We start from the raw sequence: 15,610 nt of genomic DNA on the forward strand, positions 1-15,610 counted from the left end.
TGGGTCTCTGTGGGTCAGGAATCTGGGAAGAGTTTAGCTGGGTCTTCTGGCTCAGGGTCTCTCAGCAGGCTGTAGACAAGATGTCAGCCAGGGCATCTATCTAGTCTCAAGGCTAGACAGGGGTAGGAAATGCTTCCAAGCTTACTCATGGCGTCGTTGGCAAAATTCAGTTCTTCACGAATATTGGACTGAGAGTCTTACGTCCTCAGTGGCTGATAATCAGAAGTTCCCTCAGTTCCTTGCTATGTGGCCTCTCCTTTTCTGAAAGAGTGAGCAAGACAGAAGCCATGATTCTTTATAACCTAATCTCAGAAAGGGCATCCTATCACTTTCACTATATTCTATTGGTTAGAAGTGAGTCACTAGGTTCAGCCCACACTCAAAAAGAGGGAATTACACAGGACATGAAGATCAGTGGTGGGGACCACTAGGATCCATCTTCAAGACTGCTTAACTCACCTAAAGAACACTCAGTATTTGAGGGTGGATGGCAGACAACCAGCCAGTGAAGGACCAAGACTAAAGGCAAAAGGGAAGAGTGTGAAAGAGTATAGGGGAGGATATTCAAGTTACAGGTGGTTGATAATTTCAAATACTGCCTAGAGGTCAAGTTGAATGGGATGGAAAAGAAACTAGGAATTGGTCAGTTGCAGGAGGACATTGATAACCTTTGCCTAGTCCATTTCAGAGGACTGATGGGGGCCAGAGACATACGGACCAGTCTTTATCCCTCACTGACCAGCACGGTCACCACCTCTGCAGGCGGTGACCAGGAAAAACCAGGAAGAACCTCCTCTCCCAGCCTGGGGCTTCCCACAGTCTCCTGACACCTCCCCCAGGAAAGCGACCTCATTTCTCAAAGACAAAACTGATTCTAGGCCATATCCCCCTGGAACAAGAGACCAATTGATGTGATTATCTCCAAGAGAAAGGGGGCACCTGCTAAAAGTAGAACCTGGTGCCCCAGAAGGGAAGACATCGGGGAACCTAAAAAAGGGTTTCTGATAATTACCTGCCAAGATTTCAGAGTGAAGGGCATCTCCATGTAACATTAAAAGAAAAGGGAAAGAAAAGCCAGAAGTTTTAGAAGGTCCTCCTTCATACATTCTGCATTTTCACTCTATTCAATGCAAGGGCAGAATTCTGCTCCCCACTTTGCAGGGCTCATTATATAGAACAGGTGGTCCCACAAAAGATGGCTACAAAAAGGAATTTCTGTAAAGCGTTCTTCGTTATAAAAATCAGAGAGCTAATTTTACAAATATTATTCCCCACTGGCCTGAGTTAGAAATATTTGAGCTTTAGTATGTTGGGAGGAGGGAGATGTATATACCTGTAACTATATATATGGAGGGGGGTAGATAAGGAAATGGCTAGAGTGAAATCAAAACATGTTCAGAACAGTTATCTCTGGATGGTAAAATTACAGATGATTCTTATTCTCCTCATCATATTTTCTGTGTTTTACACAATGTGCATACATTATTTTCATATCATGAAAATAGATTTATCTGTTAGCTTGAGAAGGTATTTGGGCTTGGAGAGTAGTGAAACATTTGCCCAGCCCTCAACTCATGTATATAAGTGTTTCTGTAGCATTTTTTAAACTTCATTATTTCTGTTCAGCCACACATAGTTCAATCTCTTGGAGACTGAGAGCCAACCCCATCCCTGCTCTGGTTCCTTCCAGGCACCTGCTGTCTTATTGAGTTCATGTTGCTATAACAGTATAACAGACTGGTGGCTTATAAACAACAGACATTTATTTCTCACAGTTATGGAAGATGGGAAGTTCAAGGTCAAGGTACTGACAGATTTTGTGTCTGGTGAGAGCTTCCTGGTTAATAGACAGCTTCTTCTCACATGGTGGAAGGGGTGAGGAAGCTCTCTGGGGTCTCTTTTAAAAGGGCACTAATCCCATTCATGAGGGCACCACCTTCATGATCTAATCCTCTCCCCAAAGCCCCACCTCCAAATACCATCACATTGGGTATTAGGATTTAACATATGAGTTTTGGAAGGACACAAACTTTCAGTCTCTAGCACCTGTCAACTCAGGCTCTGACCAGCAGACTTTGAAAGCAGTGCAGAAGATAGTTCACCTATTCCTAAATATGGGCATGTGCGTCAGGATAGGAAAAAAAAAGTGTCCAAAACGGGCCACCGAAGCCAGGAACTGGAGGTGAGTTTTAGAAGTTGATATAGTCAAACTTGTGTTGGAAGATGAAAATGAGGAGAAGTTGGCAGACTGAGCAATGGGCAGTAGTATGCACCAATTTCAATGCTCAAACGATGTAACACACACTAGGAGTATATTGGCAAGAAAGAGGAGAACCAATTAAAAGCAAGAATGGGACAAACCACACCCTCACCCATCGCCCTAATGAATTTCACCAAAGACCCAATTTGGAGCCAAAATCCTCCATATGTAGGTCTGACTCAGGTGTCCCTCGGGTAGCTCAGCACAAACACTGCCCAATAGATGTGCTCCATACACCAGGCAGCAAACCAATCCAGTGAAATCCTCCAGTTAGGAAAATGGAAGCATTAAATGAACAGAGCAAAGGTGGATGGTTGAGTCCAGAATATTGTCCCAAATGAGCTATCTCCCTGGTTCTTTGTGAAACCCTCTCTGCATGGCCTGGTATTAAAATAGCTCATTCATCTATTTATTCAATTAACAAAAATGAAATGTAAGCACTTTCATAATGATTACTCTGTGTCCATTACCATGCTAAGCACGTCATTCATATTAACTCATTTAATCCATGCCACAATCCTATTATCCTAGTTGACAAATGAGGAAACGGAAGCACAGAGAAGTCAGGTGGCTTGCCCAAGGTCACACAGATGGTAGGTGTCAGAATCATAATTTGAACCCAAGTCATCTGACTCCAGAATCTTGACCATGGTACTATCCTGACTCTAGTGAAGATCTGTTGAGTCAGATACCACTGGGCCCAGGGGCTAATGTGTGTACTAAACCTGCATTCCTGAGAATCCTTGAAACAAGCCTCCATCACCAAAGGTTACCTACCCCCATTTCTTCCTGGTGGGTGTCCAGCATGGCTGACCTGGGAGCCTTCAGTTTTCCATCTTATTCCTCCCCATTACTAAATGATCCTTTGATTTTGCAAAGCCATGGTCATTCGTTCCTTTCTCTTCCTTGCGTTTCTCACTCAATAAGAAAACACTTATTCATTCCTTCACTCATGTATTCATTAAATAAATGTTTATTGAGTACTTACTATGAGCCACCATCTGTGCTGGGTGCTGGGTTTCAGTGATATATAAAATAGGCAAGGTCACTGCCTTCATGAATCTCACAGTCTGATGGGGAAGGTAGACAAAGGAGACAAGTAAAACATACATAAAATGTCCATCAATGAATCAATGAGTAAACAAAGTTGCAATATATAAATATAATGGAATACAGCCATGAAAAAGAATGAAGTACTGTTACATGCTACAGCTTGGACAAACCTCAGAAACATCACACTAAGTGAAAGAGGCCCCAGACACAAAATGGCACACAGTGTATGATTAGTTTAAATGAAATATACGAAATTGGCAAATCCATAGAGATAGAAAGTAGATAGTGGTTGCCAGGGGCTGAGGGGAGAGGGGAATGGGAACAAGATTTTATTTGGGGATGATAAAAATGTTTTAGAACCTGGTAGAAGCGGTGGTTGCACAACATCGTGAATGTACTAAATGCCTCTGAATTGTGCACTTTAAAATGGTTAATTTTTTTTTTTTTTTTTTGCGGTGCACAGGCCTCTCACTGTTGTGGCCTCTCCCGCTGTGCGCAGGCTCAGCGGCCATGGCTCACGGGCCCAGCCGCTCCGCGGCATGTGGGATCTTCCCGGACCGGGGCACGAACCCGTGTCCCCTGCATCGGCAGGGGGACTCTCAACCACTGCGCCACCAGGGAAGCCCAAAATGGTTATTTTTATTTATGAAACTTTCATCTCAAAAAAAGAAGCAAGTAAAATTATCACAGCATGTGATTGAGGCCATCCATTCCTTCATCCCATGTGTACTGAGGACCTGTTATGTGCCCTGAGCTGTGCCGGGCACCTGAGACGAAGGTTCCTGCTCTCGAGACTCTTGGATTCTTCCAGGGTAGGTGGGGGAGACAAAAAAATTTTTCAGTAAGCAAATAAATGGATAAGACATTTTCAGATAGTAGGGAGTGTTATGAAGACACCATGTAAAGAGACTGTAAGACTAAGGGGGCTGAGGAAGACCTGGCTTAGAGGTGGGACCTTCCTGAAGGACACCAAGAAGCCAGCCAGGCAAAAATCTTGAGAGAAAGAGATTCAGCCAAAAGGGTACCTGCAGGTACAAAGGCCCTGAGGTAGGAACTAGCATGACATGTTAGAGGAACACAAAAATGGCCAGAGAGACTGCAGCACAGTGTGGAGTGGACCTGGAGGTGGAAGATAGAAGATGAGTTAGTTCGGGGAAGTGACACTTTCGAGTGAAGATCTCAGATTTTATTCTAAGTACTATGAGATTCACTGAAGGGTTTTTAAGGGAGAAAGTGATGTGCTCTAGTTTAAAACATAGTGCTGACTGTAGTGTGGAGAATGAATTTGGGAAGGCAAGGGAGGAGGGGGTAGACAGGGAGACCAGGTGAGTGAGAAATGATGGTGTGAATGAGAATGACAATGCCGCTGGTAGCAATGGAGGAAAAAAAAGATCATATCGGAGATAAGTTTTGAAGGTAGGACAGGCAAAACTTGCTGATGGATTGGATGTGGACACAAAAAAATTCAGGAAGCTTCCTAAGATTTTAACACGAGCAACTGGGGTGGATGGTGGGCTAACTATCAAGTCAAAGAACACTAGCAGAGGAAAAAGACCAGGGAGATTAATCAGAAGTGTGGTTTTGGACCTGTCGAGTTTGAGATGCCTATGAATGGCCCAGATAAAGATGCCACTGCTAGAAGGAAACAAACGAGGTGATGTGACGGAGAATTATGGGGGAGAGATTGAGGGCAACTGTCTCTTTTTCTTCCCCAGACTCTGAGAGGCTTCCTATGTTGGAGGAATTATACATCATGTAACTCTTGGTGGGTGGAAAACAAAGTCCTCCTTCCGCCATAGAAACAGGAAGTTCAGACATGAGTCACTTTCCTAGCTTCCCTTGTAGCTCAGGCATGATCATGCGACACAGGCTCAGGCAATTAGATGCAGCCACCTTGGACCCTGGGAACTAAGGAGGCAAAAAAGCAGGTACTATAGAGAACTGACTCAGTTGCTGGTCGCAGTAACAGTGCCGCTCCCAGGGACAGCCAACCAGCAGCTGAGATTTCTGCAGTGGTTGCCATGGCGTCCTCAAGAGCCACCACGTGTCTTTGTATTTTTTGGCTGTGATTTTGATCGGGAAACCATCTTTGCCTTTGCTGTGGCTTGCACTAAAAATCCTGAGTGATGGGAGAGAGTAGAGCTTAGATATTGCACTAAGGAAAGACTCCTTTAAGATGGTAATATTTGAGGCTTCCCTGGTGGCGCAGTGGTTGAGAGTCCGCCTGCCGATGCCGGGGACACGGGTTCGTTCCCCGGTCTGGGAAAATCCCACGTGCCACGGAGCAGCTGCGCCCGTGAGCCGTGGCCGCTGAGCCTGCGCGTCCGGAGCCTGTGCTCCGCAAAAGATGGTAATATTTAAGCTGGGTTCTGAAGACTGGAAAAGAGCCAGCCATGGGAAGGAGGTGAAAAGGAGTATACTACACAGAAGGAACAGGAAATCTAAAGCTTTGAAGTGGGAAAGACCTTAGCATGTCCTCAGAGGTGGAAGAAGGCCCGTGTTCCTGGAGGGTAAGAAGCAACAGTGAGGGGCTGGCTAGATGAGGTCGGTTTTCTCAAAGAGCCAGGATTCCAAGCCACCTCTGCCTGGCTCCAAAGCAGAGTCCATCCAACCCTTCCCTGTAGCCTTTCCCCTCCCCCACTTTTGGAACTCTGCCTGCGCTGTTGCCACGGTCGTCATAGTGATGGGTCCTCTGCTTCACTCACTCTTCAGGCCAGGAAGGAGTTGCGTGTCGTTGGGGGTCCCTGCCTCTCCTGGAGAGGACCTCGGGCCAGGCGAGGACCCCAATCAGGGACCATGCCCGTGTTGATACCCCCGGTTGAGCACAGCCAGGACACGCGTGTTGGGCCTCCAGCATGGCGCGAGGCGACCAAGGCCTTGACACAGAAGGCGCACCAGCTGACCGACCGCTGTGGGCGAGAGGCGGTGACCATGTGGCAACCCAAGGACAGCGTGCGGGACCCACACATGGCGCGCCACCTCGGCCGGGCCGCCTACATCCTGCCCTGGCGCTTCCGCGTGGAGATGCTCAAAGGTGGCAGCACCATGGAGAAGCCACCGCCGGGTGAGGGCGTTACGTTGTGGAAGGGCAAGATGAAGCCGCCTGCCTGGCATGCGCGCCTGCCGCTGCCCATGCACCGCGACGCGCGGGCCCTGCAGACGGCCGAGGTGGTGCACGCGCACGCTCGTGGGGCGCGCCTCACTGCCGCCCGCCTCAGCCGCGCCCAGCACCAGATCAATGGGCAGCTGCGGTTGCTGCAGCGCCAGCGGGAGGCTACCGACCACAGGCTCAGCGAAGTGCGCAAGGCCCTGCTTATTAACCAGCAGAGCGTCAAGCTGCGGGGCTACCGGCCCAAGTCTGAGAAGGTGGGACCACCATTCCCCCCAGCTCAGTCGCAAAGACTGAGGCCTCCGCTCCCAGATGCTCTCAGCCTGGGCAAAACCCACCCTATAGAGAGAACTCTCCAACCCGGCCCAGCTCCATTGAGTGAGACCACAAGAAAATACCCCCAAGATGGGGTGCCTTTGTTCCCAGCGCCAGAGGCGGAGATCCACCCAAAGAGATGAGATTCTCAGGCCCCTTGCCCCAGAGGGGGAATCTATCCCAGTCTCCCAGCCAGGGAGAGGTGGGACCCTTGAGTCAGACTAGATGAAATCCTTCCCAAAGAGTAAAATCTACAACCCCCAGCCCAGACATGAAATCACTCACCCAGTCCCTAGGCGCAGAGGGTGAGACCCTCCCACAGGCATGAGACCCTCAGTGCCCCAATCCCACTGAAAACACACACAAAGCCCCCAGCTGAGCAGAGTGGGTGATGTCCTGGTCCCAACCCAGATGAAACTCTCCTCAAAATGCTTATTTTTAAAACCCTAACCAAAGTCCCCCACCAGCCTCAGCGAGTGAGAACCCCTCCCGGGGCCTCACCCAGGCGGAAAGGAGCAGATTTTGCGTAAAGATTGAGACCCTTGGACTCCCAGCCCCTGCACCTGAGACTTAAGCCCCTAGCCAGGGGGAAAGGGTGAGACCCCTAGTCCCAGCCCTGGTGAAATCCTCCCCCTAAAGTGAAACCCCAGACCCCCACCCCAAAAGGGGAGACTATTCCAGCCTCCCTGGGGAGAGATGAGACCCCACCCACAGGGTGGGATTCCTAGTCCCAGCCCCCAGATCCAGATAGTAAGACCTCAAGAAGGCAAACCTATGATGAGACTCCTCCACTTCTAGCCAGGGAGAGAAGATAAGACCATCACCAAGGAAGGGGGACCCTCAGCCCCAGAAAGTGGTGATAACCTTTCCCCAGGTTAAGTCACTTCCATCCCAGCTCACTGGGCTCCTACCTATAAAAAGGGAGAAGCCCCCAGCCCCGCTCTCTAGAAGGTAAGACCTACCCCAAGTGAGAGCCCCCTAAAAGGTAAAGCCTTCTCAGAGAGTGAGATCCCCAAAAGGCGAGAGTGCCCCCAGCTCCATTCCCCAAAGCCAGAGTTTATGAGGTTGGCAAACCCTCTACTACTCTGGAAGGAGAACTCTCCCTCCAGCCCTCTCCCAAAGGTGTGAAAGATTCTCTCCTTGTTTTCCAGATCCCTGACAAAGCTGACAGTATGCTTACCTGGGAGAAAGAGGAACTAAAGAAGATGAAGAGGAAGATGGAGGAAGATATGGAAAAATCAGAGGCCCTGCTCAAGGTTGGGAATACCTGGGGCCACTTTAAGGGAGCTGGAGGGGGACCCTTGGCCACCTAATGGGCAAACTGCTCTAACCTTGGGGACTGTAGCAACAGCAAATCCCTCAACCCACACACCCGCCCCACCCTGACCTGACATTCACTGTATTTCCACTTTATGAAAGGGAAAGACTGGAGCTCTGAGAGATGGAGTTGGGCCTCAACATAGCAATGAACATCCCCCTCTGTGCCAAGCCCTGTGCAGTCATTAAGTCTTTAAAATCCTCCTGTGAAATAGAACTATGATCCCCTCTTTAGAGATGGGGAAACTGAGGCTCAGAAAGACATGGCCTCACCCAAGGCATGGAGCTAGCCAGTGGTAGGGCTGTGGTTTCAGCTCAGGTGTCTTTTTTTTTCCAGCTTTAGCAAGATACAATTAACAAATTTAAATTGTGTATATATTTAAATGTACAAATTGAGGATTTGATATACGTGTACACTGTGAAATAATCACCACAATCACCTCGTGTGTGTGGTGAGAACACTTAGCAAATTTCGATTATAAAAGACAGTATTGCTAACTATAGTTACATTAGATCCCCAGAACTTAATCATCTTGCGTAACTGAAACTTTGTACAACTGGACCAACATCTCCCCATTTCTCTCTCCCCTCAGCCCCTGCCAACCACCATTCTACGTTCTCCCTCTCTGAATGTGACTATTTTAGATTCCACATCTAAGCGAGACTTTCTGCATCTGGCTTATTTCACGTAGCATAATATCCTCCAGGCTCATCCATGATGTCACAAATGGCGAGATTTCCTTCTTTTTTAAGACTGAATAATATTTCATTATATATTATATGTTATTATATACTATACTATATTGATATCTACATAATTTATTATTAATATATTATTATTGCTATATATTATTAGTATAGTAATAGTATTAATATAATATAGTAATATTGTTATTACTGGTAATTACTACTATTATTATATTACTGTATTATATATTATATAATATCACATTTTCTTTATCCATTCATCTGTCAACAGACATTTAGATTGTTTCTGTGTCTTGACTGTTGTAAATCATGCTGAAATGTACATGGGAGCTGTTTCTCTTCGAGGTCCTCATTTCCTTTGGATATGTACCCAGAAGTGGGAGAACTTCCTCATGATTTAACTCAGACGTCTTGAGCTCTTTACACTGTACTGTGTGCTCGTCTCTGTCAGCTCCAGCCAGAGATGGTCTCTCACTGAATCCTTCACTCTTGCAACAAGGATTTCCTTATGAGATCACTAATGGAGATGGGAGAGTACTTATGTTTCATGGAGCCTGTGTGTACTTTTGACTCTTCCATTTGACAAATATTAATCCAGTACCCTGGTGTCCCAACCACTGTGCTTGGCACTGGGGACAAAGTTGTGCACAGTACAGAACTGGCCTTGCCCTCAAGGAGTTCATATTATAGGGGCATTCAAAGAAGGGAGCGGCCAGGGTTGGGAGAGCGGAGTTGGGGGAAAGGACTTAGGAGCTGGTGCACCTACTGTCCGTGGTGCTGAACCTTAACTGCACTCAACCTACGGCACCCCCAGGCCGCTGTCATGTTCCTTTAAAGCTGGTGATCCTGAAAAATCCTTCAAGGAAGTCTGAAACAGACAAGGGAGAAGACCCTGTGGCCCCCTTAGGGAAGGGCTTGCAAGAGAGAAAGGGAAATTGGGAGTTGGGAAAAGACAGACAGATACAAACCCAGGAGAAAAATGCTCACACCAAATAGACATGTTTCAACTTAAAATCATGAACTCAGATCTCAAACTGACACTCAGAGCTTTCCCAGAGATCTCATCATGTGTCTCTAGAAGGCTTGCTGTCCCACTGTGCAAGTTGTTTCATACCTTCTCTTCCTTCAGATCTCTCCAACTCCCTGCTCTTTCTTCATTCTCAATGAATGACCCCAATGCATGGAAACCACTGAAGAAAACTTCGCTCATGTTTCCTGTGCCAGTCCTATAATTCTATCTACCTGCCACACCTACCTTCTCCCCTTCTACTGCATCATCAATATTTTTTTCTTTATTGGATCATTCTCACCAGTGAACAAATGGGGGGTTATCCTTTAACGGATACAGATCTATCTGGGATGGTGAAAAGTTCGGAAAATGGACAGTGGGGATGGTTGCATATTGTGAATATGCTTAACGCCACTGAACTGTACACTTAAAATGGTTTCCTTGGCAAATTTCTATGTCTATTTCACCACAATAAAAAAAACCTCTTTTGATCCCATGCACCCTTTCAGATAATCCCCATTTCTCTGATTCACTCACTATCCGATCTTATCTGCACATGCTGACCCTCTCACTTCCTTTGGTCAGGAACCGGATCATTTTCCCCACTGTATCCCTGCCACCTGGCACACTGCCCAGCATACAGGAAGGGCTTAATGAATATTTGAATTCATTAGTGAATGAAAGACTTTTAAAATCCATTTTTTTACCTAAATGGATGAATCTCAATGATATGATATTCAGCAAAAGAAGCTGGACATTAAAAGTACACACTGTAGGGCTTCCCTGGTGGCGCGGTGGTTGAGAGTCCGCCTGCCGATGCAGGGGGCACGGGTTCGTGCCCCGGTCCGGGAGGATCCCACATGCCGCGGAGTGGCTGGGCCCGTGAGCCATGGCCGCTGAGCCTGCGCGTCCGGAGCCTGGGCTCTGCAAAGGGAGGGGCCACAACAGTGAGAGGCCCATGTACCGCAAAAAAAAAAAAAAAAAAAAAGTACACACTGTATGATTCCATTTATATGAAGTTCTAAATTTCAAAAGCTTTTTCTTAAAGAGTCAGGTAGTAAATTGTTTAAGCTTTGTGTGCAATACAGTCTCTGTCACAATTACAGATGGTCCCCAACTTACAATGATTCAACTTACGGTGGTGCAAAAGTGATACACATTCAGTAGAAACTGTAATTCAAATTTTGAATTTTTATCTTTTCCCCGGCTAGCAACACGCAGTACAATCCTCTCTCATGATGCCGGGCAGCAGCAGTGAGCCACAGCTCCCAGTCAACCACTGGGTAAATAACTGACACCCTTATAGCCATTCTGTACCCAGACAACCGTTCTGTTTTTCACTTTCAGTACATTATTCGATAAATTACATGCAATATTCAATGGATACACTTATAGCCATTCTGTGCCCATACAACCATTCTTTTTTCATTTTCAGTACAGTATTCAATAAATAACATGAAATAGTCAACACTTTGTTATAAAATAGGCCTTGTGTTAGATGATTTTGCCCAACTGTAGACTAATGTAAGTGTTCTGAGTACGTTTAGGGTAGGTTAGGCTAAGCTATGATGTTTGGTAAGTTAAGTGTATTAAATGCATTTCAACATACTATTTTCAACTTACAGTGGGTTTACTGGGATGTAACCCCGTCGTAACCCGAGAAAGATCTATACTTAATTTGGCCAGTGGAGCACAGAAACAGCCAGAAACAATATGTACATGAATGAGCACGGCAATGTTCCAATGAAGTTTTATTTACAAAACCGGACGGCCAGTCCAAAGTCTGTAGTTTCCTGAGCCCTTCACTAATCTACTAGGCACCTTAGTGGGAAAGAGGTACAGGGCATCAAGGAAATTTCTGAGGTGATGGAAATATTCTACATTTTGATGAATGTGGTGTTTATATGGATATATATATGAAGTCTTCTGTTTTAATATGACTTTCAAATAATCACAAATATCTAAGGAATGCAATATATTTTATAATAGTGGCAGTAGGATTTGGGTAGGGATGGGGGTCCAGATGCAGTAGAGCCTGGAAAGAGGAACTCTGAAGACAGCTGAGGGTGCTTCATACTGAGTAGAAAAGAGGAAGGGAGACCTGGAGACTAGGGATGGGGGTCCAGATGCAGTAGAGCCTGGAAAGAGGAACTCTGAAGACAGCTGAGGGTGCTTCATACTGAGTAGAAAAGAGGAAGGGAGACCTGGAGACTAGGGATGGGGGTGGGATAAGCCCTGAATGCAATTGAGGAGAAGGGATGGCACAAGAAGACCAAAGTGTAGGTACAGCTAAATACCTCTCCACTTCACAGATGGGGAAATTGATGGGGGAGGGACTTTCTCAGGTTCCCAGAGCAGAGCCAGGCACAGGACCCAAGCAACTAATACTGGGAACAGGAAAGCTGCCATCAGCCCCTACTGTTCCTTACTCCCCACCCGGGGACCACTGAAGGCTTCTGGACAGAGGCTGAGAGTACTGCGCGTCTGAGCTTCCACTTGAAAACGGGTTGCTCCTTTCCGGCTGCAACAAGAACTGGAGAAAGTCAATTTGGAGGCAAAACACTTTGCAGCCACTAGCTGAGAGATCGCGAGTCACTTCCCCCAATCTCCCAGCTTACAATTGACCTCTGCTTCTCTCTCCTTCCTCACTCCCAGACCCTGGCCTCCTGCCGCGACACTCTGGTCTTCTGCTGTAAGGAGAGGCTCCAAGCTGCGGAGCTAATGAACCAGCCGCTGGACAAGATTCTGGAGCAGGCCGGCCGCCACTCTTGGGTGACCCTCTCCCGAGTTCCCACCCCGCGCACTCAGGGCCTGAAAACCCCTCCTCCAGACCCTGTGGGCACCTATACCCCAGGTAAAACTCCACAGAAAGGAGTCCACTATAGTGGGTTTCCTCGGTACTCACCTCTCTCCCACTTCTCGGCTGCCACCTTCCCCGGGTAACTGCCCCCCACGACCAAGAGAGAGGGGTGCCAGTCTCCAGCAGAGCGCACGTTCTTGATTAGCTCTTTCCCCTGCGCACTACTGCTTCCCACACTCCAACTCATTCAGTCACTCCCTGATGCTACTCATACTAACCCCGCTATTGGCCCCTCCCCTGGACTTTCTCCCAGTTCATCAGTAAAGCCCCCTTGCCCAGGGCCCACCACCACCTGAGAATAGAGAGGGGGACGCAGAAAGCCAGGGTTGGGAAAAGGAGACCCTGACACCCCACACACATCCCTCCTCCCCACTCCGTCAGAGTGCGCCACGGCGCTGTACGAAGCCAAGCGACTGTTAATGGAGTCCAAGGACACTTTGCTAGATATGGCAAAGAACGAGGAGGACATCCGAGAACAGCTACAGCAGATCAGCGACCACGTGTGCGCCTCGCTAGCGCAGAAAATGCGCGAGACCTTGGAGCTGAAGGTGGGCCCCGCCGGCGCTGCTCTGAGTTGGCGGCTGGAGGCTAGGATGCTATAGCACCGAGGAGGGAGAAGGGGGACGCAGGAGGAGAGGGGACAGGAGGCCGAGGTGATTCTCCCTGTGCTCCTACCCACCCAGGATAGACTGAACATGACCTTAGGACTAATGAGGGCAACTATCCACCGGTGCACGAAATTCAACCAGGAGATGTGCGTCACCCGCGGCCTCGTCAAGGTACGGTTTGGGAAAAGGGTCTGCGGGGATGCGGCCGGGGGCGTCAGGTTGGCTGGGCCTCACGGCTCTACACACCACACTCCGGCAGGGTCCTCTGTCAAAAAGTCACCTGGAGACTCGAGAGAAACTGGACAGACCTCTGGTTCGCATGTATCAGAGACACGTGGGCACCCAACTCCCGGAGGCCACGCGCCTCGCCCAGGTAAGCCCCTGTCCATCCCCCTTCCGCGTCTGCCCTCCCTCTCCAGGCGCGGCCCTGCCCTGGTAAGACTCGTTTCTCAAGCACACTTAGCCCAGGTAAGACCCCCTCACTCAGGTCTGTGAGTCCTTCAACTCCTTGACCGGAAGGATGCTCTTCAATACCCACACCTGTCTCAAATAAGTTCCCTCAACCTCTGCTCCACCTCTATCCAAGGTCCGCTCCTCCCCGCAGCTGCAGGTGCATCCCCTCCTTCATACCCGCCCTGTCACAGGTTCTTTTCCAAGTACATTCTGGCCCAGGTGTGTAACTCCCAACCCCATTCGAGGCTCGCCCCTCCTGGCTGTGCTCCTTCCCAGGCGAGGCCCTTTCACACACACACCTGACTCAGATGTGCCCCCATCTGAGGCCCCTCCCCTCTTCAGCTGTTGTCCTTTCACATGCACACCTGGCCCAGATGTGTCCTCGCATCCCAGATAGCGCCTCGCTGGGGCTCGCCTGTTTCTCAACACGGCCCCTCCCTGTCTCCAGGGCACTGACAAACTGCAGCGCCGCATCGCGCATGTGGAAGAGAACCTGAAAGAGCTGCTCTCCATGCGCAAGAACGTCGCCTGGAGCTTCAACTGCAAGAAGATCGGGCAGGACGTGGACTACAACGTGGTGCGCTTGCGCCTCCGCCAGCGGCACCCCCACGTGTTCTATGAGCAGGCACAGCGCCTGGTCAACGACTGGGACCCACGCACGCCACCACACGCAGAGTCCAGCGTCGCCCGCAAGTGACACGCGCACCGTAGCCCCAGTCGGCCCCAGCCCAGCGGCCCTCCCTCTCTCCTGACCCAACCTCTCTCCAAACTCCCTCTAGCAGAATTATAATTTAAAATAACCTAATAATTACCACTTATTAGGCACCTACTGGTCACTTACCCTATAACACTTTATAGGTCGTGTATCCTGGAAGTTAATAGAATGGATTTGGCCACCCTATTTCTAGGGCTCAAATCCTGGCTCCCCGGTTTCAGATTGTGTGGCCTTAGGCAAGTCACTGTTGCTCTCTGGCCTCAGTGTCTCCAACCTGTAAAATGTGGAATTGCAGCATTCACCTCGAAGCCTTGTCATAAGGATAGAGGAGTTCATACATTTAAGACCTATAGAATAGTGGCTGCACATAAAATATCTTCAACTGCAGGTGAATTGTTCTTCCCATTTTACAGTTAAGGAAGGTGAAGCACAGTGAGGTTAAGCAGATGCCCAAGGTCATGCAGCTAGTAAGGAGAAGAGATGGAATTTTAATACCGAACTCTACAGCCTGCTCTCTAAGCAGACCTCGGAGTCTGCCTTTATTGACAAAACACACACACACACAGGGATGAAGCTTCCCCTGGAGCTCTCTCTAGTGGAGGTTGTTTATATTCCCAGACCCCAAGCAACTCCAGTGCAGAGGTGGAATTGAGCCCTCCCTGCTTCCCATTGCCCTTTTCTCCATTTACCCGGGGGAGGGGATACTTCAAAATTCACAGCATCCTTTATTAAGCCCCTATAAAGTGCCAGGTTCTGAACCAGGTGCTGAGAGGGCAGCAGTGAGCAAGGCTTACATGGTCCCTGCTCTCAGGGAGCTCACAAGTTGATCAAGTGCAGGCAGCATCTTCCTGTTGGATGCAGCTCTAGTGTGGTCTCCTACAGGAAGCCCACCTGACTGCACCCACCCGTTCAGGCATAGTTCAATTTCTCCTCTCTGTTCTCTTGGACGCCCTCCCATCACAGAACTCTTCACACCAAGCTGTGATAATCATCTGCTCTCATAGAAAGATTCCAGGGTGTAATGTACATAGAATAAGGGGTGTTCATTCAAGCCACAAATATTTCCCAAGCAACTGCTTCATGCCAGAGACTGTTAGGTGCTGGGGATACAGCAAGGACCAAATCACACATGATTCCTCTCTCATGAGACCGGCCATGCATGTGCTAAAAATCACCCTCACAAACATTATCCTTTTGGCAAAG

General features: G+C 48.5%; 1 protein-coding gene across 1 annotated transcript; it reads left to right on the forward strand.

The window, feature by feature from the left end:
- Positions 1-6,109: 6,109 nt before the first annotated feature.
- On the forward strand, positions 6,110-14,412 carry TEKTL1 (tektin like 1; the record flags this gene model as incomplete). Its single annotated transcript, XM_079918873.1, has 7 exons — positions 6,110-6,679; positions 7,889-7,993; positions 12,427-12,625; positions 13,013-13,179; positions 13,315-13,410; positions 13,499-13,612; positions 14,141-14,412. The coding sequence occupies 7 exons, from the start codon at positions 6,110-6,112 to the stop codon at positions 14,387-14,389; spliced, it is 1,500 nt and encodes a 499-aa protein (XP_079774999.1). The 3' UTR covers positions 14,390-14,412.
- Positions 14,413-15,610: the final 1,198 nt, after the last annotated feature.

This window comes from Stenella coeruleoalba (genome assembly GCF_951394435.1).
Source record: "Stenella coeruleoalba genome assembly, chromosome: 3".
NCBI classification, from domain to species: Eukaryota; Metazoa; Chordata; class Mammalia; order Artiodactyla; family Delphinidae; genus Stenella; species Stenella coeruleoalba.